Source organism: Mustelus asterias, unplaced genomic scaffold (assembly GCF_964213995.1).
Source record: "Mustelus asterias unplaced genomic scaffold, sMusAst1.hap1.1 HAP1_SCAFFOLD_415, whole genome shotgun sequence".
Lineage (NCBI taxonomy): Eukaryota > Metazoa > Chordata > Chondrichthyes > Carcharhiniformes > Triakidae > Mustelus > Mustelus asterias.
In genome coordinates this window covers 263759-291173 of record NW_027590370.1, presented here as the reverse complement: position 1 = coordinate 291173, position 27415 = coordinate 263759, and the positions used below count along the sequence as shown (strand labels likewise).

Below are 27415 nucleotides of genomic sequence, written 5' to 3'. Positions count from 1 at the left end.
CTCTCCCACCCATAATCCCCCCCTTAATGTTGGATCTTTTCCAATTTCTCTACCTTTTAACTCAGTTTTAAAAGTCTTTTATCACTTTTTCTTGGATTGATCAGGCAATCTCTCATTCCTCTTTGGTTACTAACATCGCCTCATTAGAGTCAACATAGCAACAGCCTAGAGTGATCCATGTAAAAGAAAAGAGTTGGATGAATATTTGGTGAGGAAACTAAATGAGGTGCTATGTAGTTTGGAATGATTTATTTTTGGAGGCAGAGATAAACTTTGAACAATCTTTTATTTGGAAATGATCTGCTTTTGATAGAATACAGGATTAAATGGATTGAACTAATTTGAAAAAGTCAATGGGTCGGATCTCCCCCCCCCCCCCCCACCCCAAAAATGCCCCTTAGTGTCCCAAGATGTGTGGGTTAGATGGCTTAGCGAGATAAATGTGTGGGGTTATGGGGATGGTTTAAAGTTTATTTAAAAGTAAAAGTTTATTTATTAGTCACAAGTAAGGCTTACTGTAATGAAGTTACTGTGAAATTCCTCCAGTTGACACATTCAGGCACCTGTCAGGTCAATGCACCTAACCAGCATGTCTTTCAGACTGTGGGAGGAAACCGGAGCACCCAGAGGAAATCCATGCAGACACGGGGAGAACGTGCAAACTTCACACAGATAGTGACCCAAGCTGGGAATTGAACCCAGGTCTCTGGCGCTGTGAGGCAGCAGTGCTAACCACTGTGCCACCAGATAGGGCAGGGGTAGAATACTCTGTCGGAGAGTTGGTGCAGACTCAATTGACTGAATGGCCTCCTTCTGCATTGCTGGGATTCTACGATTTCAAGTTCAATATAAATCTTCTGAGGTTCTGAAGAAGAATCATATTATACTCAAAACATTAGCTCTTAATTACTTCCCATAAATTTACTTGTCTTTAACAAAGGCAATTTATTCATCTAAATTATTATTTGTCATCAGATGCTTTCATTAAACTGTTAGGCACTGATTTCATGTACATGGTTTAAGTGACTCAACTACATCGTAAGTGAAACTTATGAGTTAAGATTCTCAAGACTATTTAAATTAATCGTCTTCAGGTAAACATGCAGAACTTTAATATGGTTTATACACAGCAATAATTATATTTACCATAAGTCCTTCCCAATGTTGTTCTGCTATCATGAACAGTGCTTTCACCAGAAATGGTGTAATAATGCCATGTCCCTAATGTATTTTAGATTAGACTAATAATAGTTCTCCGATTTAGCAAACGAAATAATCTTGCTCTCCCACTTTGCAAACAGGATTGTAAAGGGCGGTCCAATTCCTGTGTTGTCAAAGCCAGTTTCACAAGCAGACTCTCGGGTTACGGAAGTTGTTGTGATTCATCAAGAGAAGGAGGTGGAACGCGAAAAAACAACCTGAACAATAGTAGCAGAGACACAATGATTAGCAACGCGGATTTGACTGCTGATAAGCAGGCGTGGCTTTTGGACGCCGTAAAATCGGGGAAGCTCACGTTTGGTCAGGGCATCGACGAAATTAACAAAACCCTAGTCAGGATGGACGTGCCGGCTGGAAACACCAGCTCCATGCCCCAGGTGAGCAGTGTCTCTCTTCCGTTACTGAAACCCAGCTTCGGTGGGACGGGGGGACAAAGATTTTGCCAGAGCACAACTTATAGGCTCGCCTCCTTGAAAGTTGGCATTTGGGTACTGTTGGTAAAATAAGAAATCGGTTTCGATCTTTTTGTAAACGATTCCAATCACTGTACCACTGTACTTGTTTAGACACAGTAAGAAGTTTAACAACACCAGGTTAAAGTCCAACAGGTTTATTTGGTAGCAAAAGCCACACAAGCTTTCGAAAGCTTGTGTGGCTTTTGCTACCAAATAAACCTGTTGGACTTTAACCTGGTGTTGTTAAACTTCTTACTGTGTTTACCCCAGTCCAACGCCGGCATCTCCACATCTTGTTTAGACAGGCACCAACTTGGCTTGGTAACTTGATACTTCAGGGAGTGTTTAAGCCACAGTCGAGAGTTACTGTGTGAATAAACTTCCATTTCTCAGGTTATGGGTACGGTAAGGATTGGGCCTACCAATTGCACAGAATTTGGATTGCCATTTGTCAGATCAGGTCTAGTAGTAGTGGCACAGTGGTATTGTCACTCAGCTAGTAATCCAGCGACCCTCTTGGGGACCAGGGTTCGAATCACACCATGGCAGATGTTGAAAATTGAATTCAATGAAAGTTTAAGAATGACCATTGTTGTAAAAACGAATGTTCTTGAGGGAAGGCAGCCTGCCATGCTTATCTGCTCTGGCTTACCTACATGTGATTCCAGATCCACAGCAATATGGTTGACTCTAAAGTACCCAGCAAGCTCCTCAGGGTAATCAGATCCCATACCTATCTTTTAACATTTATTTATTAGTCACAAGTAGGCTGACATTAACACGGCAATGAAGTTACTGTGAAAATCCCCTAGTCGCCACATTCTGGCACCTGTTTGGGCACACTGAGGGAGAATTTAGCATGGCCAGCACATCTTTCGGACTGTGGGAGGAAACCGGAACACCCGGAGGAAACTCACATGGGGAGAACATGCAAACCCCACACAGACGTTGACCCAAGCCAGGAATTGAACCTGGGTTTCTGGCTCTGTATGCCACCGTACCTGCCCTTCTGCAATGGATCTTTCTTGCGTCTAGGGGTATAGTGCTGTTGACTGGTTGCTTGTTTTATATGTGGTGGGCTTCGTATTGAGGTGCGCTTTGTGTATGGGTATGGCATTTAGTCTGGTTGGCATCCCTCTGCTGGTCAGTTAGTTAGTGGGCTCTGTTCTTTTTGAAAATGTTTCTCTGGGGAATGGTCAGTTTTCACTGTATCTCCTGGTGGCTACTCAACTAAGTGAGCCATCACCCACACTCTTTCTGGGTCTAATTAGGAATGTTCCTGGTCTGCATTTAAATTTGCCCTAAAACTATTGGCTAAATCAATGATGGGCTTCTCAGCTGGGGCCTTTGGCTTTGGGAAGGTGGGGGGGGGTGTGGGTGGGTGGGGGCAAGGTCTCTCCAAAATTGTTCCATGTTCCCTGGAACACATCTGCCCTCAGGTAGAGGTGCAGCTCCAGTTACATTGCCTCGTGGCCTCTCGACTGGCGGAGGCATCTCACTCGCAATCTGCTCACCTGTTTTGGAACTCCCTTTGTCCCTATTTAATATCAGAAAGAAAGTTTCTGCCATTCATACTTCATGCAACTCCTTAACCTTTTCTTTTCCTGGTTTAAAAGCTTGTATTTCTTCAGGCTCTTTGACTATGTGGGCAACTCTCTCATTATCCCTTTCACTGCTCTGGGACTTCTTTGGTCCCTGTTTAATTCGGGAATGCCCTGTGGTTCTATTTTTAATTCTGTTGATCCTTTCTGGATCTCTTAACATTCCTGGCCTAGCTTTCAGCCTTGCTACCTTACTTTCAAAGTTTACAGGTGCTAGTTCACCCCTTTGGGCCTCTGCACCTTCTCCAGCTTTCTGCTCTCCTGCAGATTTCTGCTGGCTGACGTGGGCCTCTTTTCTTTCACTGGCCATCCCCTTGCTGCTAGCCAATTCTTTTCCAAAGAAGAAATCGATTCCTGCTATTCAGTGAAGGCCACTGAAGCCCCTGGGTGTTCAGGGACATGGCTGGGCAGTGCCCATCGAGCAGTCACCACCTGGCAGTGCCAGTTGGGCACTGCCAGTGTGCCAGGGCAGTGCCAAGGAGATGGGGCCTGAATGGGGGCTATAACGGGGCGAGGCTATGACAGGGGGTCATGCAAGGGTGGAGCATGAAGGGGAGTCATGATGGGGGGGACATGTCAGAGGTCGCGATGGGGCAGCATTTCAGGGGTCAGGCAAGAAGGCCTATAGGGAATGCCCTGATGCCAGCGATCTGTGTTGTGGAGGAATGTGGGGAAACATTGGAGGGTTTGGGAATTCCCGATGTCCATGGGGGTATAGAACATAGAACATAGAACATTACAGCGCAGAACAGGCCCTTCGGCCCACGATGTTGCACCGACCAGTTAAAAAAAAACTGTGACCCTCCAACCTAAACCAATTTATTTTCGTCCATGAACCTATCTACGGATCTCTTAAACGCCCCCAAACTAGGCGCATTTACAACTGATGCTGGCAGGGCATTCCAATCCCTCACCACCCTCTGGGTAAAGAACCTACCCCTGACATCGGTTCTATAACTACCCCCCCTCAATTTAAAGCCATGCCCCCTCGTGCTGGATTTCTCCATCAGAGGAAAAAGGCTATCACTATCCACCCTATCTAAACCTCTAATCATCTTATATGTTTCAATAAGATCCCCTCTTAGCCGCCGCCTTTCCAGCGAAAACATGGAGGGAGGGGGTCTCCCAGTGCACCATTGAGTTTGGGGCACGATTTTAAAACAGTTTAACTGATTGTAATTTTGGAGACATTTAGATTACTTTGAAATAAATCCTGAAAATCACGGAATTTGTTATTTTATGCTGTGAGAAATGACCATCTCAACATAAGTCCATTAGTTGAATGTAAAATACATGACAAGCATATGGTTTAAAAATATTTGCAGAGAAAATGGACAGAATTCTCCCATCTGGGGTCTAAGTCCCACGGCGGTGGCGAGAGTATGGAATGTTTCCCACTGCAGAGACTGGCAGTACAACGCACCAAAGTGCAGAAGGAGGCCATTCAGCCCATCAACCTTGCACCAACAAAAATCCCACCCAGGCCCTATCCCCATAAACCCATGTATTTACCCTTCTAATTCCCCTGACACTAAGGGTCAATTTAGCATGGCCAGTCAATCTAACCTGCACATTGTTGGACTATGGGAGGAAACCCACGCAGACACAGGGAGAACATGCAAACTCCACACAGACAGCTACCCGAGGCTGGAATTGAACATGGGCCCCTGGAGCTGTGAGGCAGCAGTGCTAACCACTACGGAACAGTGCTGCCCATGATTACCTGATGAAATACAGTCTTTAACAAGTAAACTTTAGATGGAAAACTTCTTCCATTTTTTTTGAACAGAAATTAAAATAATTTATAAATTAAAATAAAGTGGTTGCGTGTATCCCCGCACGCACACACACACACACACAAAACCTACCCATTACATTTCAGTAGTATCTCAATGAGGGAATACGCTGCATTTTTCAAAACAATTGTATGAAGTGATACATCAGTGTTAGGGTTAGAGCATTTTGTTTTTGCTCGGGACATCCAAGGACTTGTATTCCTAGTATAACTTTGCACTATAGTGGGGAAATCTGGGTATGTCTGATTTTGTAATCATGAATTTAAATGAAAAATCTGGACTGCTATGAATCGGGCTGTTGATCATTTCAGTTGATTCTCTGATCTATAGTTCTGTCAAGGAAGGCCCCACATGCTGAGAACAGGATCTTTCAAATGTTATCCTGCTGTTTCGGCATGATGAGCACTTGCCCTGCTGCTAAGATCAATGATGCAGACTAAGCTATTAACCAAAGGAAGAAACTTTACCTATCACTTCTGTCAATCACTCCAAAGTGTTGGACAAGTATTGAAGCCCAGTTTCTGATGTTACAAAGTTATGTGTGCCAGCTATTGTGTGCAGAGCAAAACATAACAAACATCGATGAGATAAATTACCAGCTCAAATGTTTAGGTTGAGACAGAAATACTGTGCAAGTCAGTAGGAGAACTCTCTGATTTTCAACTCGTGCTGCAGGATGTTTAATGTCGAGGGCATTGGTTCCTGATCTTGTCTTTTATGTGGACCACTTAATCGTCATCAAAAGCGTTTGCAGATCACAACATACCTAAGCCATTTTAAACATTTTTCTCACATAGCCTACAGCTGACAGGAATCAATCTTGTATATCAACGGTATTAGAAACACAACTATTTCTAGTTTATGATGCCCATTCACAAATACATAGCACTCATCGCAGCACATTTACCTACAGTAGGCCTACCACTGGAAACAGGTAATGCCTATTTAATGAGAAGGCTGATGTTGTTTTGCAGATGTCAAACTGGATATCAGGTACCAGGGATGACAGTCTCAATCGTTCAATGTTAAGTTTATTCCAATATGTGACCAGTTCTGAAAATCCAGTTTTACAAAGGTGGATTGTGGGGAAAGGCATCAGAAGTGTTATTGCCTTGTCGGAAAGTTCTGGGTATACTGAAGCAACTTGAAGCCAAAGGTCAGCCAGGTAGTTCGAGAAAAATCCAACTTTGAAATGCTGTCACAGGACAGTTCCATAAGGCTGTGTCATTCTATTGAAGTCAGGCTTGGGAGGATGTCATCATCAAGGGATTTCATATCCAGTTGAACCTTATGTTGAGGACAGGGAAGTATTCGCGTAGCTATTCTCAAACTTTGCAGTTGCTCTCTAATGTTGTTTCACACTGTTTGGGAGCTGCATTTTTTGCTGTGGCCAAAAAATCTGACATTTGCAAATGAGTCGTAATTTGACTTTGTCAAGTCATTTGGCTCACATCTGTTTTCTTGATCATCGCGTCTATTTTGTCCTGCACATGAAAACTGTCACTGATTTTCCCTGAAGACTCCGATTGAGACCATCAAGTGAGCGAAAATATCTGCCATATATGCCAACATCACTGAAGCATTGTGAGAGTTCAAACTTTGAGTCAAGTAAAAGATACTCTCACTTCATCATGCAACTGGAAAAGGCGTGCGAGTACCTTTCCTCAGGAGAGCCAGCAGTCCTCAGTGTGCAGAAGTAGTGATGGTGATTACTGTCCATCCTTTCATATAGAGCTGCAAATATTCGCAAGTTCAATGCACAGGTCTTGACAAAACTAACTGTTCAACTGCTTCCTCCAAAACAGTCATGAGACCAGCAGGCATTTTCTTTGCAGCTATCTCCTCCGTACGGATGCTGCTGTGAATGGATGTTGCTAGTGGAGCCACTGCTCTTACACGCATAAAGAAACCCTCTGTGGGCCTAACATTGCACAAGCCCCATCTGTGCTGACTCCTATACATTTTGACCAATCAGTCCTACTTTTGAATTATGAAAGTGTTCAACTTGTTAAAAGCAGCCTTGTCAGTTGAGCACGTGGGCAATGATTTACAAAGGAAAAAGTCCTCATGTATCTCTCCACAGTGTTCATACCTAGGTGAGCAGGTTTGAAAGATTTGCAATGCCCGTTGATTCATCCAGTTGAAGTGCATAAAATCGATTTGCTTGTGTTCTCTATTAGCTGATCACTCATGTTGTGGGCCCTCTTATTGATTCTACATTGGACTATGTTACCCGATAATGAAATTTGCCTGAATTTTACTATCCCGCCCACCACGGGAATCGGAGCAGACGAGCAGCAGAACATGGAAAGGTCCATTGACCTCGGGTGGGATTTTACGGTTTTGGGATGCGTGAGGCTGTAAATCCCACCAATTATGTTAATCTGCTTGCTGTCCATCTCTCCCAGCATAACACCCACCATCTCCTTAGCCGCTGGCAATATCAACTCCTTCCTGAGTGAGTGCAGTTTCCCTGTCTTTGCTGTGAGTTGAGCTACCCGGAAACTTGGTTTAGTTCTTTGCCATCTATCTGCATTGCATCTTTAAATTTGAGATTTTCTGCCGTTGGTGCATGTTTATTAGTTCCTGTAATTAAAACTCCCTCATAATCTTTCCCTACTGTTTTTAAGATCCCCATGTTTCTGTTGCAGTGCTGTTTCTCAACTCAGTGCGATATTCTCCAGAGTTACCAGTTTTAACAGTTCTGTCTAGTGAGTGATGCTGATTGTACTCTGCAATGAAATCCTTGCTTAAGGTTATCTGTAGATTGAGATTTGCTGTTTGACTGCCCGGATGGATTATTTTGCATGGATTGATACTGAATTCTGTTGGCTCCTTTCATCACCATCCGCAAACTCTGGACAATGACCAGGTTTAGGGCGAAATCTGGATCCTGCATTCGCCGCCTGCAAAGTTGCCGCAAGGGCTCAAGCCAGCGAGAACATGACTTCGAATCTTCCCCTGCCCCTGCTGGTGACATCATCAAGTTAACACTCATAACAGGCGTGTACCTACTTTGCACACATTTGCTTAATATATTGAAACAACTGCCCCCCAATGTATCTTGAGGCTGCATGTGGTTTACAACAGGTTCACACAGATGTGAACCTGTTGTGAGGGTCTCCCTGGGGGTGTAAAGATAAGTATAACCCCCCCCCCCCCCAACCCCAGGCAAAGGGACATGGCCAGGCAGAGACCTGGAAAGGCCCCCTGGCACAGGTTGGCACTGCCAGGTTAGCACTGTATCACTCTGGCAGTGTCAACCTGTGCCAAGGGGTAGGCCCCATTGAGAGCCTCATGGGGGAGGGGAGAATCATTCACATTGGGTTGTGCGTCAGGAGTGGAAGAAGGTGCCAATGACTGGGGGTGGAGGGGGGCGGGGGGTGGGGGGGGGTGGTGTGGGGGGGGGAGGGGGGAAGAAGGTGCCGATGACCAGGGTGGGGAGGTGGTAGAAAAGTGCTGACTCCGATTATGGGTGGGGAGGTCTCCATGCTGGTTTGGATGGGAGGTTTACTCAGGTTCTTTGAAGATAGTAGCCTGATCTCTGCGCGGTGGGGTTTGGTTTGTGTGTTGAAGCCCTGTCCCTCACGTATGACAGCGTGAAACATGCCACCTTGATTTTTTTTGGCGGAGTGTTGTAAGATCTGGAGAGAAAACCGACCGGTTTCTCTGGAGAGAAACATCCTGGTTTTCTCCCCAGAAACAACACTCTGCCATTTTTTGGTACGATTCCGCCTGTAATTTCTTTTGGAGGTGAATTTGTTGATCAAAGCACTTGGGAATTGTGACTGCTGTGGCCGGTTCTAGACCTACTTTCGGCTCATTCTCTTTTGACCTTTCAAACAGATTTTCCCCTTCAATCAATGCCACTAAGAAATCGAGCAAAGGGTCCACGTTGGGTGGTTCGTCATCAACTTCATTGACTGAAGTCAATTTGTTAACACCAGATCCAGTGTCAATTTTAAAGTTGATATCAAAGACTTTAACCTGCACTGAAACTGAACTATAGTCCTGATTAAGACTATTTATTTCCCCTAGAAACTCCAATTTCCAGAATTGTGTGCATTTCATAAATATTCTCTTGTCTTCTTCCTCTTTATAATTGTTGGGTTTGAAATGTCCAGTCTTCCTACACTGGAAGCATTCTGCTCCTGCCCAGCAGTCGTGGTTTCAGCACTCTCTTTCTTTGTACTGCAGCATAAGCATCTCAAGGTAGGTGCTGTGGGCTTTCCTGCACTTTTGCCCATTTTGGCAGGCTTTTGACTCAGTGCAGCCACTGTCCTCGGATCTACCCAGCTATTGGAGTCATCTAGAACCTTGGTGTGACAATGGATTATAGCCTGATTTATTTATTTGTGTTCAGCCTGCCTTGCACATTGAATTGGACCCAGAGGGAGGTTGTCTTGTTAAAGAATGAGAGCTTTTCATCATGGGCCCCAATGATGACGCGGTCACAAATAAATTCATCTTTCAATGCACCGTATCAGGAAGCCAATTTAGATCAGTTAGAAATAATTTGCCTGATTCCCCTAGTCTTTGGGGTCAATAGTAAAAGCACACCCACTCAATCATAAGGTTTTATTTTGGGAAAAAATATTTGTCGAATGCTTTGGGAACAGTTTTGAAGTCATAGAAATCATAGAATCCCTACAGTGCAGGAGGAGACCATTCGGCCCATCGAGTCTGCACCGACCAAATTCCCATCCAGGCCCTACCCCCACATATTTACCCGCTAATCCCTCTAACGTACATATCTCAGGACTTTAAGGGGCAATTTTTAACCTGGCCAATCAACCTAACCCGCACATCTTTGGACTGTGGGAGGAAACCGGAACACCCGGAGGAAACCCACGCAGACACGAGGAGAATGTGCAAACTCCACACAGACAGTGACCCAAGCCAGGAATCAAACCCAGGTCCCTGGAGCTGTGAAGCAACAGTGCTAACCACTGTGCTACCGTGCCGCCCAAGTCAGTGGTGGTCTCTTCCACACCTTGGCGCAAGAGGACACTGTCAGTGACAGGTTCTACGAGATAAAGGAATGAACTAATCTGGTGCTTTTGCTCTTCAGCATGAAGGGCCAATACTGCTTGGTAACAGATGAGGTGTCTTCCATAATTCCCATTTTTGGCTTCTCCACAGGCCCTTGAGACCTTTGAATGGGTAGTGTGGGGCAGTGACTGCTCGACAGGCACTGACATCATTACAGATTTCAGTTTACCTCCTCCTTCGATTTTTTTTTTGGATTCTCCCTAATATCGGGTTTACTTGCATTTTTTTTGTCATGGTGTCCCACCACTGGCATCAAACCTTGTCTAGCTTGGCATCACCACTGCTGCTACCATGTTTCATATACTTTGTTTTATTCATTTGTGGGACATGGGCATCGCTGGCAAGGTCAGGATTTATTGCCCTTGAACTGAATGGCTTGCTAGGCTATTTCAAAGGGCAGTTGAGAGTCAACCACATTGCTGTGGCTCTGGAGTCACATGTAGGCCAGACCAGGTAAGGACGCCAGATTTCCTTCCCTAAAGGACATTAGTGAACCAGGTGGGTTTTCTGACAATCGACAATGATTTCATGGTCATCAGTAGATTCTTAACTCCAGGTATTTTTAGTTGAACTCAAATTCCACCAGCTGCCCTGACAAGATTCGAACTTGGGTCCCCAGAATATTAACTGAGTTTCTAGATTAATAGTCTAGCAATAATACCACTGGGCCATTGCCTCCCCTTGGTTGTGTGGTTGCTGGCTTCTGGTATGCACGGCCTATATTATCGAGAGCGACTGTAGTCGTACTCTGGCAGTTACTTCAAACTGGTTGATGAACATCTATGTAAAAGATAGAAACATAGAAACATAGAAAACTACAGCACAAAACAGGCCCTTCAGCCCCACAAGTTGTGCCGAACATATCCCTACCATTTAGGCCTACCTTGACAGAAGCCAGAGGGTGATGGGTTACAGAACATTATGTCTTTCTTGAGTACAGACTTTCATCCTCTCTCATGAGTGTCTAGCATATGACTGCTGATTACACTGTTACGTCATGGTCTACACCTACCATAATTATTCTATAAACCCATTACACTACATGTAAGTCCTGTAGGGTGTGATAGCATAGCTATGGCCTAGTGGTCCTAAGGAGTAAGGATTTGGTGAGCCTGAGTCAAACTCTGCCAACCCCCAAATTCCCAAAAAGTGACATTGGATGGGAATCCTGACATTGCCCTGCCCCGTTCCAGCTTGCACTGGGTTGGGAATAAATATAACTTTTACTGCATGAGAAAAGGATACTAGTTGGTTGGCATGTTGACTCCATGGCAACACCTTGATCAAACAGAATCAACCTGATAACCAAACAGCACCCTTCTCTCATGCAGTATAAATTGCTGCTCCCTTTAGATTTGGTTTTCTTGTATGTGTCCTGATCTGATACATACATGATGAAAAGTTTCAACAACATGTCTCTTCTTTTCAGCAATACTCAAATTCTATATTTTTGACTTGATTTATTATTGTCACATGTATTAGCATACAGTGAAAAGTATTGTTTCTTGAGCGCTATACAGACAAAACATACCATTCATAGAGAAGGAAACGAGAGCGTGCAGAATGTAGTGTTACAGTTATAGCTAGGGTGTAGAGAAAGACAAACTTCATGCAAGGTAAGTCCATTCAAAAGTCTGACAGCAGCAGGGAAGAAGCTGTTCTTGAGTCGGTTGGTACGTGACCTCAGACTTTTGTATCTTTTTCCCGACGGAAGAAGTGGAAGAGAGAATGTCCGGGGTGTGTATCGTCCTTAATTATGCTGGCTGCTTTACCGAGGCAGCGGGAATTGTAGACAGAGTCCAAGGCTGGTTTGCATGATGGATTGGGCTATATTCACGACCTTTTGTAGTTTCTTACAGTCTTGGGCAGAGCAGGAGCCATAGCAAGCTGTGATACGACCAGAAAGAATACTTTCTATGGTGCATCTGTAAAAGTTGGTGAGAGTTGTAGCTGATATGCCAAATTTCCTTAGTCTTCTGAGAAAGTAGAGGTATTGTTGGGTTTTCTTAACGATAGTGTCGGCATGGGGGGACCAGGACAGGTTCAGACCAGGACCAGATCTGGACACCTAAAACTTGAAGCTTTTGACCATTTCTACTTTGTCCCCGTTGATGTAGACAGGGGCATGTTCTCCATTACGCTTCCTGAAGTCGATGACAATCTCCTTCATTTTGTTGACATTGAGGGAGAGATTAATGTCGTCCTACCAGTTCATCAGATTCTCTGTCTCATTCCTGTACTCTGCCTCATCATTGTTTGAGATCCAACCCACTATGGTGGCGTCGTCAGCAAACTTGAAAATCGAGTTGGAGGGGAATTTGGCCAAACAGTCATAGATGTATAAGGAGTATAGTAGTGGGCTGAGAACACAGCCTTGTGGGGCACCAGTGTTGAGGATGATCGTGGAGGAGGTGTTGGTGCCTATCCTTACTGATTGTGGTCTGTGGATTAGGAAGTTCAGGATCAAGTCGCAGAGGGAGGAGCCAAGGAGTGACTGGATGTAATTATGGAAGTTTTCTGTCTAACGGTGAAATAACCCCATTTTTCTCAGGTATAATTGACAAGCAGATCATTATTCTTAGAGGTACAGGGTCATTCAGTGAAATGAGCTTCTCCCTGGAATGTCCATTAAATAAAACCGTGTTTATATGGGGAAGTGATGGAAGTTGTTTATCTGTTCCATTACGTAAAGTTAACTTAAAAGTGTCATTGGTTCTATAGTTTTTGGCATTGTTTCAAAATTACCTGTTAACAGTGTTGGTTTTCCATTTGGAAATAACCTAACCGTAGATAAGGTATTTATACCTTCAGTGGTTTCAGCAAAGCCTGGTGAAGTTGTTAAAACTGATAATGTGCAAGATAAATCGAGTTAAACGCAAAAATCTTTACTCCCTGTTACTCTGCTGTGGAAGTTAATGTTTCAACTACAGATCATTGAACCATAGAATCCCTGCAGTGCAGAGGGAGGCCATTTGGCCCATTGAGCCTGCACCGACAACAATCCCATCCAGTCCCTATCCTCGTAACCCAATGAATTTTCTCTGCTAATCCCCATAACAGTAAGGGGCAATTTAGCATGGCAAATGCATTTATTTAGTATTCGTGCATTCAGCATGGACTCTGAATTATTGAATGGTTTCAAGAGGGAGATGGACATATTTCTAATAAAACAAGGAAAAGAAGAATATGGAGAAAAGTTGGGAGGTGGATTTAAGACCAGGGAGAGATCAGCCATGGTCTAATTGAATGGTGGAGCAGGCTTGAAAGGCTGAATTAGCCTACTTCTACTCCTAATTCCTATGTTCTAATCCACCTAACCCGTACATCCTTTGGACTGTGGGAGGAAACTGGAGCACCTGAAAAAAGTCCATGCAGACACAGGAAGAATGTGCAATCTCCATTCAGTCACCCGAGGCTGGAATTGAACCTGGGTCCCAGACGCTGTGAGGCAGCAGTGCTAACTAGTATGCCATCGTGCCGCCCTATGTGTCCAAAGGGTGAGAAACTCAAATTGCTGATGATTCGAGGGACATTGGAGCATCAGACTGACGACTCAAATCAAAACTTATTGAAATTAAGGTGTCAGTTTTAACACTTTGGCACAAAGGAAGAGGCAGCTTCCCTTGCTTCTCACTGACTTCCAGGGCAGGATTTCACAGCCTCGCTTGCCCCAAAACCGTAAAATCCCACCCGACGTCAACGGACCTTCCCATACTCCGCCTCTCACCCACCCCGATTCCCGTGGCGGGTGGGGTGGTAAAAGTCCGGCCCCAGAGTCAGACAGAGAGTTTCAGGGGAAGAAGACCCAGAACAGATGTTGCTGAGCCAGGCAGAGAGAAATGGTCTGTCTTGGGGTTAATCACAAGGTAGAGTGCTGCTGAGGGCAGATTCACATCTTGAAGAAACAAAGTTTGTAGACAGTGAAAGAGCAAGGAGATGCCAGCGGGTGCCTTGTGACTGGAAGTCTGTTTGATTATGCTTTGAAGATTGAGTTGAAGGGACTTTGTTGAAAGGGGCACTGGGACCTTCATCTTTCTGAGGCAGGGAGGAGATGCTGTCAATGCTGGAAGGAACTTGGGACTATAAACACAAGACTCAATTTGTGTTGAGAGTGTGGCCTGGGGTTTTTGTTTGTGTTAAGAAGTAAACATAGCAAACTTTTCTATGGTTACTATAATAGTTATCGAATAAGTGATGTTTAGTTGATGTCGATGTTAGTTTGTTACATTGAAAGTCTTAAAGCGATGAATCTTATTCTGTGATTTCTTTATATCAGTCACTGGGAAATTCCTTTCTCTTTCTAAACGTTATCAGTCTCTATATGGATCGTAACAGGAGGGAGCAATGACTCGTGCTGAAATTGTATTAGTTTAACTCTCCTTTTCACCCTTTATCCTCATTCACTCTGCTAACATTTTCAATGTTCATCTTATTCACCATAGCTCAGCAACGACGAACAGATCCGGTTACTCACTGCAGTGAAGAACCGACAGCTCACCATTGATGAGGCTTGGGAAGTTGCACAAAGTGGCAAACCAACACTCCAGGAGCCAAGCAAACCCGATGCAGTAGGATAAAAGCAATTTTCCTTTATTAGTCATTAGAGGATATTGGATTTGAAGCTGGCTGACTAATCTTTGTTTACTTAAAGCACAATTATCTATTTAGTCAGACGATTGCATTGCACTACCATAAATGAGCTTAAATTTGATAATGGGTTCATTAAAATGACATAATAGAACACAGCATCATATATGTGCCAGTGAGATGTTGCTAACAAAGAATTTGTAATGAGTGTACCAAGAAAAACATATCCTATCATTATAAGAACAGCTTTTTGGGACATAAACATTAAGACTACTGTATCTCTCCAAATTTCAATTTTTTTTAATGGCAGTCCCACCTTTTATTATACTAAGCGCCATTGTGGGAATGCTTTGGGAAAGATAAACATTATAGTACAGCAGCAGAAATAGTTTATTTTTAATGGCACTTAATTTAACCTTCAACTGGGCAGCAAGTGAATGAGACATTGCATCCGATTCAATGTTGGTTTGTGTCAGATTAAATAAGTCTGTTGGCTGTTTAGGTTTTATATTTGAATACTTGGGGGTGGAAGTAGGGTAAACAATGAAGATCTCTAACACACAGTAAGAAAGATAATTATCTCAGGACCAGTTATAAAAACACACTATTGGTCAATGTTTTGCTGAAGCAAGAGACATGCTGTCAAAGTTTTTCATCTTGCACTCATCAGAGCAGATATGCAAGGCCCAGTTCTCAGAAACAGTTGTACAATTTCCACGAGAAACATGTTTTTAATGGAATGGCACTTAACCTCATACACTTTGCATATTTCCGATATATAGGTGATATGTTTACTGTACTTGATTCCGACAAATTAATGTGCTCCATCTTCCACACACATTCACCTTTGAAATGGAGCAATCAAATGAGCTCCGTTCCCTCAACATGCTAGTGAGAAGTCTGCAAGTGGGTTCTCTACTACTGCCTATTGCAAGCCTCCCTTCACTGGTCAATATACATGCTGGGATTCCTACAGTTCCCCTTGCTATAAGATTGGCCTTACTGGCAACCTTCATTATAGGGCCCATCATTTGCTCACTGTGCAAGCTTGATGCTGAAATATGGTGCATTAAAGCCATTGTGCAGGATACTAGCCAGTCTGATCAGATAATTGATCATTTTTATATCACACAATGGCTGGAATTCTCCTGCCATTTATGCACTGCTGCTGCTTTCAGTGAGGATGGAGAATTTGGTGCTCAGCCAAAACTCCATTCACTGCAGCAGGATGGGAGAATCCCGACTGCAGGCAAAGTTGGAGAATCCGGCCCAATCTTGTGAATGGGCCTCAGGATGCCACTTTCCTGAAAAATGCCCAGTGTGCCTTAGAATATCCTGGAAGGGTAAGGTGTCTGAAAACATTGAGTTGAAGATGAAGCTAACTATTTCATGCTGCAATATGCTATAGCAACATGTGTGACATTCTCCATGAAAAGCATGCTGCCATCAAGTAAGAAAGATGTTCTGCCTATCACACAAATGACTAAGGTGGTATATGAATTTCAGTGTCTGTTTAATGCCAGGTACATAGGCCATACATCCCAACGACTGGTGGACCGCATCAAATAGCACATCCCTTCAGCTGTTCACAACAGGCAAAGTAATGTCTGCACCCAACCAGCCCATGCTTACAAAACTCAAAACATAGGGCCTGATTTTACCATTTTCATTCTAAGTGCTGAATCTGGGCGTAATGCAGATCTGACTTGGAAATCTGCTTTCAGGTGCCCCCATACGCTCTCAGCCATCTCCAGTCCCATTCGCGCTATGGGCGGGGCTTAGCGCGGCTGAAACGATCGCAGCTCTGAACTGCGCATGTGTAGTTGGAAAAAAATTTGATAAAGCGCACCCGTGTCAGATTGCTCCCGGGCCGCAGAAAGCGGCTCGAGAGTGAAAAGCGGGAGTGATGGCCCCCACACACATCACTGTCCCCCTTATCCACCCCCCCACTACCCACACACATCACTGTCCCCCTTATCCACCCCCCCACTACCCACACACAACACTGTCCCCCTTATCCACCACCCCCACTACCCACACACAACACTGTCCCCCTTATCCACCACCCCCACTACCCACACACATCACTGTCCCCCTTATCCACCCCCCCACTACCCACATACATCACTGTCCCCCTTATCCACCACCCCCACTACCCAGACTGATCGCCACCTCTGCCCCCCCCTCCCCACCGATCGCCCGCAGAGTGGCAGCGGACCCCCCTGCCCCCCCACCAGAGATCCATCTGCCCCCCCCTACCAGTGAGCGATTGGGCCTCCCCCCCGCCCGACAACAATCTAGCTTCACTCCCCCCCCCCCCCACCCCCAGGGAATGGTCTGGCCTCACTCCCCGGACCCACCCCCCCCAGACAACAATCTAGCCTCACTTCCCCCGCCCCCCCCCCACCCCAGACAATGATCTAGCCTCACTCCACCCCCAGAGAATGGTCTGGCCTCACTCACACCCCCCCCCCCCACCAGACAATGATCTAGCCTCACCCCCCCCCCCCCCCCCACCCCACCCACAGAGAATGAAATGGCCTCACTACCCCCCTCTTCCGGAGGAACATCTGACCCGCCTCCTCCTCCTCCTCCCCCCCCACTGATCTGAGTCAGAGAGCCGTTGGAAGCACTGAACCCGCTCTTCAGCAGCTGGAGCGCCCGATTCAGACTTTTATTTAGCAGGTCCATTATGGCGCGGTTCCGGATTGGCAAACGCGGTGGTAAAGGGGGAAATGCTGATAGAGTTGGACGGGCAGTTCATTAATTCAATTTAAATGCATGCAAATGCATTTAAATCGTTGTTGCGCCCATTTTGGGCGCAAAGCGGATCGCCGCCATTCCTGGGTTTCGGTAAAGTGGCAATCTGCGCGGACGCGGGCGCGGATCGCGATAATGGCCTCTCACCCGACTTTACCACGTTTTTGTGCCTGAAAACGGGCGCCAGGCAATGGTAAAATCGGGCCCATAGTTTCCAGCATTAGATGTGATTTCCCAACTGGACAGCACCTGCTAAACAATCCTGATTATGTGAAGAATTACATGACAATCAATTTACTATTATCAGTTGGGCTTGCAGTGTGGCTAAACTATGTATGCTAGAAGTTATCAATACGTACAAACAGGGCCCTGCCTTTGGTAGATAGAAGAAGTAGGTCCATGAATTGCACCCTTTCCAACTGAACAGAAACTTGGGTGGGGGGTGCGGGGCAGGCATTCCATTGTTCGTTCCCCATGGTAATGCCTCAGCCAATCCGAGTTGACCTGCCTACTTTGAATTTAAATAACAGCCTGGCGGTTGACTGTTCCCTGGTGCAATATCTGTGGCATGCCCCTCGCAGTCAGAGTCCACTTGCCAACAAATCAGCCATCGCTTCTCATGTAGTATAAATTGTTGCTTCCTTTACGTTTGGTATTCTTGTGTGTCTGTCCTGCATGTCTCTTTTGTCAGCAGTATGGAAGTTCTATCCTACCAAATGATTATTGTACTGCCAACCCTGGACGTGGCAGGAAAGCACAATCCACCATGGTTGTGCTTGAAAGCATTTTTTAAAACCAGCCTTTCTAGTCAGTGACAATTTAAAATTCAGAAAGAGCTCATTTGGTCTGTTCCAATCTCAAACATATCAATGAACCCTCAAAATCTTTTTTTGATCTTTGATGTTCATCTTGAAATTTGAAAGCAAAAATTGATTTGTCTGTAACTACACCTTAATATAACAAGGGGGAATCTCAAATGTTGGCTTGGTATGTAACGTGTCAAGGGTAGATGCAATGCAAAAACACTTTGCTGTGAATCAAGATGTGACATAAAATTACGCCATGCTCGACTCTGAAAGTGCAACACTTAACACAAGATCTGTTTATCTTTAAACATGAAGTGACATGTGCCTTTAATTTGCAGTAGGATAGCATTTATTGCTGTTATGCTTTATCCAACAGTGCTCTATAGTTGCTCCTTACCTTGTTGCACTTCTCCATGACTCACATACTACATCAAGCATCATTACACAACTGATGCTCTGTGCTTTATTCCTTGATGGCACATAAAGGAGAGTGGTATCATAAAAACAGATGAAAATGTAAGGAGAAAGAACTATTCTCTGTAAACCATGGAGCCATTACAAATGGTGAACAAAATAACAATAGAGCTTTGTAGGTAGGATCTTTTGGGGTGGCATGGTGGCACAGTGGTTAGTACTGCTGTCTCACAACACCCGGGACCTGGGTTCAATTCCCAGCTTGGGTCACTGTGGAATTTGCACGTTCTCCCCGTGTCGGCGTGTGTTTCCTCCGGGTGCTCCGGTTTCTTCCCACAGTCTAAAAGACTTGCTGGTTAGGTTCATTGACCCGAACAGTCACCGAATGTGGCGACTAGTTGAATTTCACAGTAACTTCATTGCAGTGTTAATGTAAGCTTTACTTGTGACTAATAAATAAACTTTAAAACTTATTATTCTCTCAAGTTGAAATTTATTATCCTTGTGACCGGGAAATGCCCAATGGCAAAACAAGTTTTATAAAAGTACAGAAAAATGAGACCCAGCACAGGGTTTTCCTAGGAAAGTCTGATGGGGCGAGTGAACAGTTTTACTCCCAAGATGGTGCAGCAATGCTAATGTGGCAATCAAACATAACTATGAGCACCTGACCGATTGCTGAATAAAGAGACATGCTGCCGAAGCTTTGCACCTTGCATTCATCAGGACAGACACTAGAATGGCAAATTTCAAAAGGAGCAACAATTTATACTGCTCGAGAAAAGAGTTCTGATTGGTTGACAAGTCAACTCTGGTCAAGGCATTGTCATGGAGAATGAATCAGAGAACTATTGTCCCCCAACATTTCTGTTTAATTCAAAAGGGGCACATTGACCAGACATATTCCTTTTTCCTGCAGAGAACAAGTCCCTAAATATATGTAGCTTCTTCCCAACATAAGTGAGCCAAATTGAGAGCCCAACTGATAACCTTAAATTTGTTGTTAGTGTAGTGTAGCACACTCAGGATTGTTCAACAAGTGCTGCCCAATTGCAGAATCACATTTAACTTTAGTCATTATGATCTGAGAATTGTAAGCACTTGTTCTTTGAGTACAGTCAGTACTTTGCCTGTTGAGAAAAGCCAAACAGACATGCTCTAAACAATTTCACACTCTCGTTTATGCGTGATTATGCAGTAGCAACATGAGTGCCATTTTTCATTAACATGATGCTGCCATCAAACCAAATAAACTCCCCAATGGTGTCTCTAGAGGCCCTGGCCCCATCCCTGGCAGTACCAACCTGGCACTCCCTGCCCATGTCTCTCAGCACTTGGGGGCTATTCTCGCCTCTGAGCCCCCAGTGTGGTCATCATGACTAGTTTCCATTTTTGGAAACCAGTAGTGATTTCCGCCAGTGTGATGTCACGCCGGCAACGAAGAACATCTGACAACCACGGGAACAACGGTGTAAAGCCATTTAAGAATATTTAAATTCATGGTAATCAGATTCACACCCTCGCTGAATGCAAATCTGATTATGTCACCAGCAGGGGCGGGGAAGATCTCATTCTGAGATCCGATTGCTGCAAATCCCGTTATAGCCCTCTTGCTAGAGGGAGTGGCAATAACAGGATCTGCGCCCATAGTGAATGGGCCCAGAAAGTCGCTCTTGTAGTGTATTTGGATTTCCAAAAGCCATTCAGTGAAGCCACATAAAAGGTTATCAAGACAATGTCCATGATGTTGGGGGTGATATATTCGTATGAATAGAGGACTGGCTAAGAAACAGGAAACAGAGAGTCAGGAAAAATGGATAATTTCCAGCTTGGCAAACTGTAATTGGTGGAGTGCCACAGGGATCAGTGCTGGGTCTCAAATATTTAAGATCTATATTAATGACTTGGATAAAATTGCTTTGTAACCATATTTTTTGATGTTCCACAGGTTGAAACGTAAGCTGTGGGGGGGACACAAAGAGTCTTCAAAGGGACATAGATAGGTGAAGTCAGTAGGCAAATGTTGGCAGATAGAATATAATGCGGGAAAATGTGAAGTTGCCCAATTTGGCAAGAAGAATAGAAATGTTATTTAAATCAAGGGAGACTGCAGAATGCTGCTGGACTGGAAGATATGGATTTCCTTGCACATTGATCACAAAAAGTTAACATGTCGATGGACGAGTAATTAGGAAGGCAAATATTTATTGCAAGGAGGGTGGGATATACAAGTGGAGAAGATATTAGTGAGACCATACCTGGAGTACTGTGTACAGTTTTGGTTTCCTTACTTAAGGAAGGATATGCTTGCATTGAAAGCAGTTCAGAGAAGGTTCACCAGCTTGACTCCTAAGATGAAGGAGTTGTCTTATGAGGAAAAGTTGAGCAGGCTGAGTCCATACTCACTGGGGTTCAGAAGAATGAAAGATAATCTTATTGAAACAGAAAAGATTCTTAGGGATATGACAGGGCACATGCTTTGAGGATGTTTCCACTCATGGAGGGATCTAGAAGTTGGAGCCACAGTTTACAAATAAGTTGTCATCCTTTTTCATATGGAGATGTGGTGGAATTTCTTCTCTCAGTGGACTGTGAATCTTTGGCACTCCCTTCTAAATAGAGCAGTGGATGCTGGATCCTTGGCTTTATTAGACAGATTTTTGATCAGCAATGGAGTTAAGGGTTAAAGGGGAAAGGCAGGAAATTGGAGTTAAGGTCACAATCAAATCAACCATGACCTTATCAAATGGAGAAACAGGCTCATTGAACCGAATGACATACTCCAGCTCTGATTTCTTATCAGCCTGTCTCTGTCCTTCAGCAATACTCAGGTTCCACACTAATAAGCAACTATTTGTGGGCACCAGTCTCATTTCACTCTGTTGACACCAGTGGAGACCTGGAAACGTGCATTTTAGCCCCATGAGTGAATGATTGTTAAAAGCAAATTACTGCGCATGCTGGAATCTGAAACAAAAACAGAAAATGCTGGAAAATCTCAGCAGGCCTGACAGCACCTGTGGAGAGAGAACAGAGCTAATGTTTTGAGTCTGGATGACCTGTCGTCAGAGCTCGAAGAAGGGTCATCCAGACTTGAAGCGTTAGCTCTAGTCTCTCCACAGATGCTGTCAGACAAGATGATTGTTACTTGTGTTCGGGTGCTAGACCTGAATCCCAAGGTATATTATGAAGTCACACTAGACCCCAACAATTTTTTTTCTTGGCATGAATTTGAGGAAAGGATACTTTGCCTCAGGAGTAATTAACTGACAAATTAGATATTGTTTCACCAAAACAAGCTTTATTCCTAACACAGTTTAAGTATGTTGTAGGGAAAAATCCCTTGTACCAGTGCATTCAAAGAAGTCGAGTCGCAAGGCAACGTTCAAAGTGTTTTTCTTTATTGTACAATTACTGGGATCCCAGGGAGAACAGCGTAACCAGCTCTGAAACAGTGGCTTGGCCACGTTGCTCTCAATCCTTTCACATCAGCTCTGGATCTTTATAGGGATTCAAATTCGAGCGGGAACATTTGATTATGCATTTTTACAATATGTATAAAGTGGTCTGTCAGGTCAGGAAGTTCTCTGGGAGGCTTGTCAATTTGCATTTGTATGGTGTGTGTTTGTGTTAATGGGACTACCTGTTCTTGCCCCGGTGTTTTAATGTGTTTCCCATTATCCCCTCTATGTGTCCCCTTATATCTATTGACCTCATTGTTTTGTGTCTGTGTTCCCTGCTTGCGAGATTAGGTGTTAATGTCATTTTGTCCTGCTGTGTGTAGGGAGATTTAATCTAATCTTTTATTCCTTTTACCCTAGTTTGTTAAGTTTCTTTGCCTGCCTTGGCCATTTTATTCCTGTAATATTTTATTGATAGTCTGGTTATGCCATATAGCCCACTCTCGGTCTTGACTCGCAGATATCCCGATCTTCCTTGGCCAAAGGCCGGTTTAAAATGCAGCTTTGCGCTGTTGCTGGGCAGAATAAGGGTCTTTCGTTGGCTTTGAAATTTAAAGGTCTCTCAGCTGTGCAGAGGGGGTTTGAATGAATATCCATCCGGGTGTTCCCCTCTGCATTGTAGGCACGTTATGAATGGTGCCAATATGGCTTTTGGAAAATTGCCTACTTCAGTCCCTCCTCTCGTCCAGGGGGTCCCATTCATGGCTGACCCCCCATGGACGATCTTCAGAGGTACAGTGACTTGTAAAGATGTTGTCCTTGCCGTTGTTCCTCTTCCCCTGTGGCGTGGTTAAATTCTTGCATCTGGATACTGGCAGTGGGTAGCATTCTTGATGTAATATTTGCACATATCACTTTAATACAGGTTAGGCCCAGGCAGAGTGTGAACAGGATGGCTACTACTAAAATTAATCCCTTCATAATGTATGCTCCCCAAACTGTGTTAAACAGCCACCCTAACCACCCATCAGTCCCTGTTAATCCCTGTTTAAAGCTATCCAATTGCTTTTGTATCCCGGACATGGCTGCTGTTATGTTTAGTGTCTCGTCGTGTACATATGTGATGCATCTTCCTTTGATGATGGTGCATACCCCTCCTTGTCTGGCTAGCTGATAGTCTACTGCATATCTCGTTTGCTGTGTGTATAGTCTGAGTTCTGCGAGTTCTTGGTCAATTGCACCCAGTGCTTGTAGGGTGTTGTTTCCTAAAATGGTCAGTCCACATATGAAGAAATTCCTATTACTGGCGCTGATCACCCCTGCGGCGCCTCCTAGGGATAGTGTCCCCAGAAATCCATACCCCAGAGAAGACCCTAATGTGACAGGGGCCTGCCAGTCGGCGCAGAATTCTGCGCTGATGGCCCTGGTCACTATGCGTTTCTGGACATGTCCCTCGCTTGGGCACGGAACCGTGAGAGGTCTGATTGTCCCTACGGAAAAGAACCTTGGAGGACAGTCTGTGGCCATCATGTATACATTTTTGAATAAAAACACGTAACCTTCTTTAACCCGATAACATGCATTACCCTGGGGTCGTTTGACCACATGGTCCCATCTTGTGGAACCTTCCCTCCCCCGGGACTGTCCACTTGATTGTACCCCTTGGTGAGAATCAAATGGGTATGTCCCCGAGGCTGAGCTTACGTGGGTGCCGTTGCACTTGCCACACATAAGCTGCCTACCCGCGGTGACTGCAATGCATTTTTGTTGCTTGCAGTCACAAGTGAAGTGTCCTTCCCGGACCCGGCACTCCTGGAGAGCACAATGTGCCTCAGCGCACGAATCATTTTTAGGGACAAAGGCATGCACGCACCCCCATCCCTCTCCCTTAAAACATTGTGGGTAGTTCCCATGTGTCTCCTCCTGTTGGGGTCCCATCCCCCTTAGAATTCCCGGCTCAGTGAGCTCTACACACCTTCCTTGTATCCCTTGTTTAAAGTACCCAATATGTTCCTTGCAGGGTGCCCCCGATGTGTCAATAGTGAATAACTCTTGTGGGAGCCACCCTGGTGTTGCGATGAATAGGGAGTTTACTGATCGCGCTGAAGGGTAACAAGCGGTCCTATTCCCATAGATCTGGATGTGTGTTTTCAGGAATAGGTTTCCTTCCATGATTGGGGGTTCTGCTCCCCTAACCCCCATGTGTTGGAGCGTATTTACAATGGTCATGGTTATTACCAAATATGTCCCTGTTCCCATATCGTTTTTTTCTCAACAGTATTTTTACAGTTATAGTATATACAGAAAATAAACAGGCAATCAAATTAAAAGTAGTTTGTTCCGACGTCTTGATAGTAGATCTGGTCCTGGTTCCTGTGGAATTTGAATGAACGAAAATGGTATTCTTTAGTTCATTTGTCTTCATACAGCTTTAATTGGGTCCAGTGTTTCCAGACCCCCTGTCCCCTTATATCTATACTGGCACAGGTACCTCGTAAGGTCCGTGCCATCTTGGGGCAAATCCTGGTTTTGCAGGAAGTACTTTTGTTAATACCCGGCTCCCGGCCTTTGGGACCTCTGGTAATATTTCTGAGTTCTCCTCTGTATCGACCTGTGCCTGATTAAAAATTACGGACCGGCGCATCCCCTTCAATTGGGTGCTAAGGTCTCGGATGTATTGACGGATCTTATCCTTTATCGGACCCACATCTGTCCAGCCTATAATAATGTTTTCGGGTAAGTGCATTGCTCGCCCGGTCATCAGCTCGTATGGAGTCAAGCCGGTAGTTCGATTTGTGGTCGCCCTAAGACTCATCAGAACTGCAGGTAGGACTTCTGTCCAATTTCTACCTGAGGATTGCATTGCTTTTGCCATTGTTATTTTTAGAGTCCGATTCATCCTCTCCACCATCCCGGAACTTTGTGGGTGATAGGGGATGTGAAATTTCTGTTTTATTCCTAATAGTTGGCAAATGTTTTTCATAACCTTTCCTGTGAAATGTGTTCCCTGGTCCGAATCAACTTGAATTGGCATCCCCCACCGGGGAATGACTTCTGCTGCCAATATCCTGGCTACCGTTAGGGCTGTACAATTGGTTGTGGGGAATGCTTCTACCCACCTGGTGAATTGATCTACTATTACCAGGCAGTATGTTTTCCCGTGAGAGGGGGGCAATGGTCCTATGAAGTCCATTTGTATCTGTTCCCAGGGTCCCTTCGGTCTGGGTTGGTGTCCCATCTTTACCTTTATGGGCTTCCCGGGGTTGTGCTGTGCACATATAGTGCATCTGCGGCAGTATGTGGCCACATCTCGTCCCAATCCTTTCCACCACCACACTCTCCCCAGGCTCTGTATCATTGCATCCCTTGCTGTATGGGGAAGCCCGTGGTGTAGTTCCAGTAATGTGTTCTGGATACATCCTGGCGCCAATACCCGGTTATATTTTCTCCACACCCCGTCAGTCCCTTTAACTGCGCCCAGCTCCTCCCATCTATCTCGTTCTTGTTGGGGAATGTCCCCATGTAATTTCTGTATGTCAATTTCTTCTGGTTCTACCACTATCGCTGCAAGGGGCAGGCTTTTAATGTCGCTGTTTTCTAGTGCTTGCTGTGCCGCTGTGTCTGCAGCTTGGTTCCCTTTGAAATGAATCCACCCCGGGGTGTCCCTTCCGGGTTCCCGCTGGTGGGCTTTTATTTTAATTACTGCGGCCTCTGTAGCCTGTTCACTAGCTGCTAGCAGCGCCCTTATCTGCTGTTGGTGTTTAATGGGGGTACCTCCTGTAGTAATGAACCCCCTTCTCCCCCATGCGGACATGTAATCATGGATCACACCAAACGCGTATTGGCTGTCTGTATACACATTTACTGTTTTCCCTGCTGCTAATCTTAAGGCTTGGGTGAGGGCAACTAATTCTGCTACCTGAGCGGACTGATCCCCGTCGATCCTTCCTGATTCTAGGGTTTCCAGGTTCTGGTCTACTACTGCCCACCCTGTCCTTGGTGATCCTGATACATATTTGCGGGACCCATCCACATAGAAGGTCTTATCTGCTGTTGGAAGGGGTTCGTCTCTAATCTTTCCTTCCGTGTTATCTTTGTCAATTTCTCCACAGCTGTGCGCTTCCCCAATATCTAAAATCCCTTCCGCGGGATTTTCTCCCGTGTCCCTAATGATGGTGACTGACTTGTTAGGTGGTAGGAGTGTGGCCTCCCACCTTGCCCTCCTTATATTTGAGACTGTTTTGAGTTTGCCCGTGTTTAGCATCTCTACCAATGTATGTTTTGTGTGTAGCACAATATCTCCTGTCATGACAATGGGCTCACTTATCCTCACAGCCCATGCTGCACAATCTAGGGCGGCTATGCACCTGGGCATCCCGGTGACTACTGGTCCCTCAGCCGTTGAATAATACCCTACGGGTCTCTTTCTATCTCCATGAGTCTGTGCCACTACGGCAGAATAGAAGCCGTCCTGGTTGTCACAGAAGATGTGGAACTTCTTGCTTCCATCTGGCAGTCCCAGCCCTGGGGCTGAAATTAACCTAGCTTTCAACTCTGCATATGCTGTCTCTTGCTCTTGTCTCCACTCTATACTTTCCAAGGCTGGCTTCCCTCCCTTCACTAGTCTCTGAATTGGCTCCGCAATTCTTGCAAAGTCAGGGATAAAACTCCTACTGTAATTGAATAGTCCTAAAACTTTTCGGACCCCTCTTACTGTAACTGGTCGAGGCATTTCTTTAATCGCGGTTTTGCGGTCTGCGGGCATTTCTTTAATTCCCTGGGAAATTAGGTGTCCTAAGTACAGGACCTGGGGTTTTGCAATTTGTGCCTTATGTGGGCTGGCTTTCAGCCCGGCTTTTGCCAATCCTTCTAGTACTGCATACAGGGCTGCCTTGTGCCCTTTTTCTGTTTTGGACGCTATTAACACATCGTCCACATACTGGAGGACTGTATTGTCCTCATGCAATTTCACCCTACTCAGGATATCGCTCATTGTTCTGTGAAATATGGCAGGACTGTTATGAAATCCCTGTGGGAGGCGAGTCCATGTATACTGTTTCTCTCCCACAGTGAAGGCGAATTTGTTTTGGGATTCTGAGTCCAGTGGAAGGGACCAGAACCCATTTGCTATATCTAGCACCGTGAAAATTTTGTGGTCTTGTGCCAATCCGTTTAAAATAGTCGAGGGGTTTGCCACAATGGGGTGTAATTTAGGTGTTACCTTGTTCAAACCTGTGTAATCGATGGTGAGCCGGTAGCTCCCGTCAGGTTTTATAACTGGCCATGTGGTGGAAATGGTGGTACTGGTGGTTTCCCTGAGGA

General features: G+C 45.0%; 1 protein-coding gene across 1 annotated transcript in view; it reads left to right on the top strand.

Annotated features, from left to right (window-relative positions):
• Positions 1 to 1406: 1406 nt before the first annotated feature.
• Positions 1407 to 27415, top strand: part of LOC144486612 (uncharacterized) — a 106666-nt gene continuing 80657 nt past the window's right edge. Inside the window, exons 1-2 of the mRNA XM_078204657.1 lie at positions 1407 to 1598; positions 14568 to 14693. Coding sequence (XP_078060783.1) covers positions 1443 to 1598; positions 14568 to 14693 — 282 coding nt within the window. The 5' untranslated portion in view covers positions 1407 to 1442. The remainder of the gene's footprint in view (positions 1599 to 14567; positions 14694 to 27415) is intronic.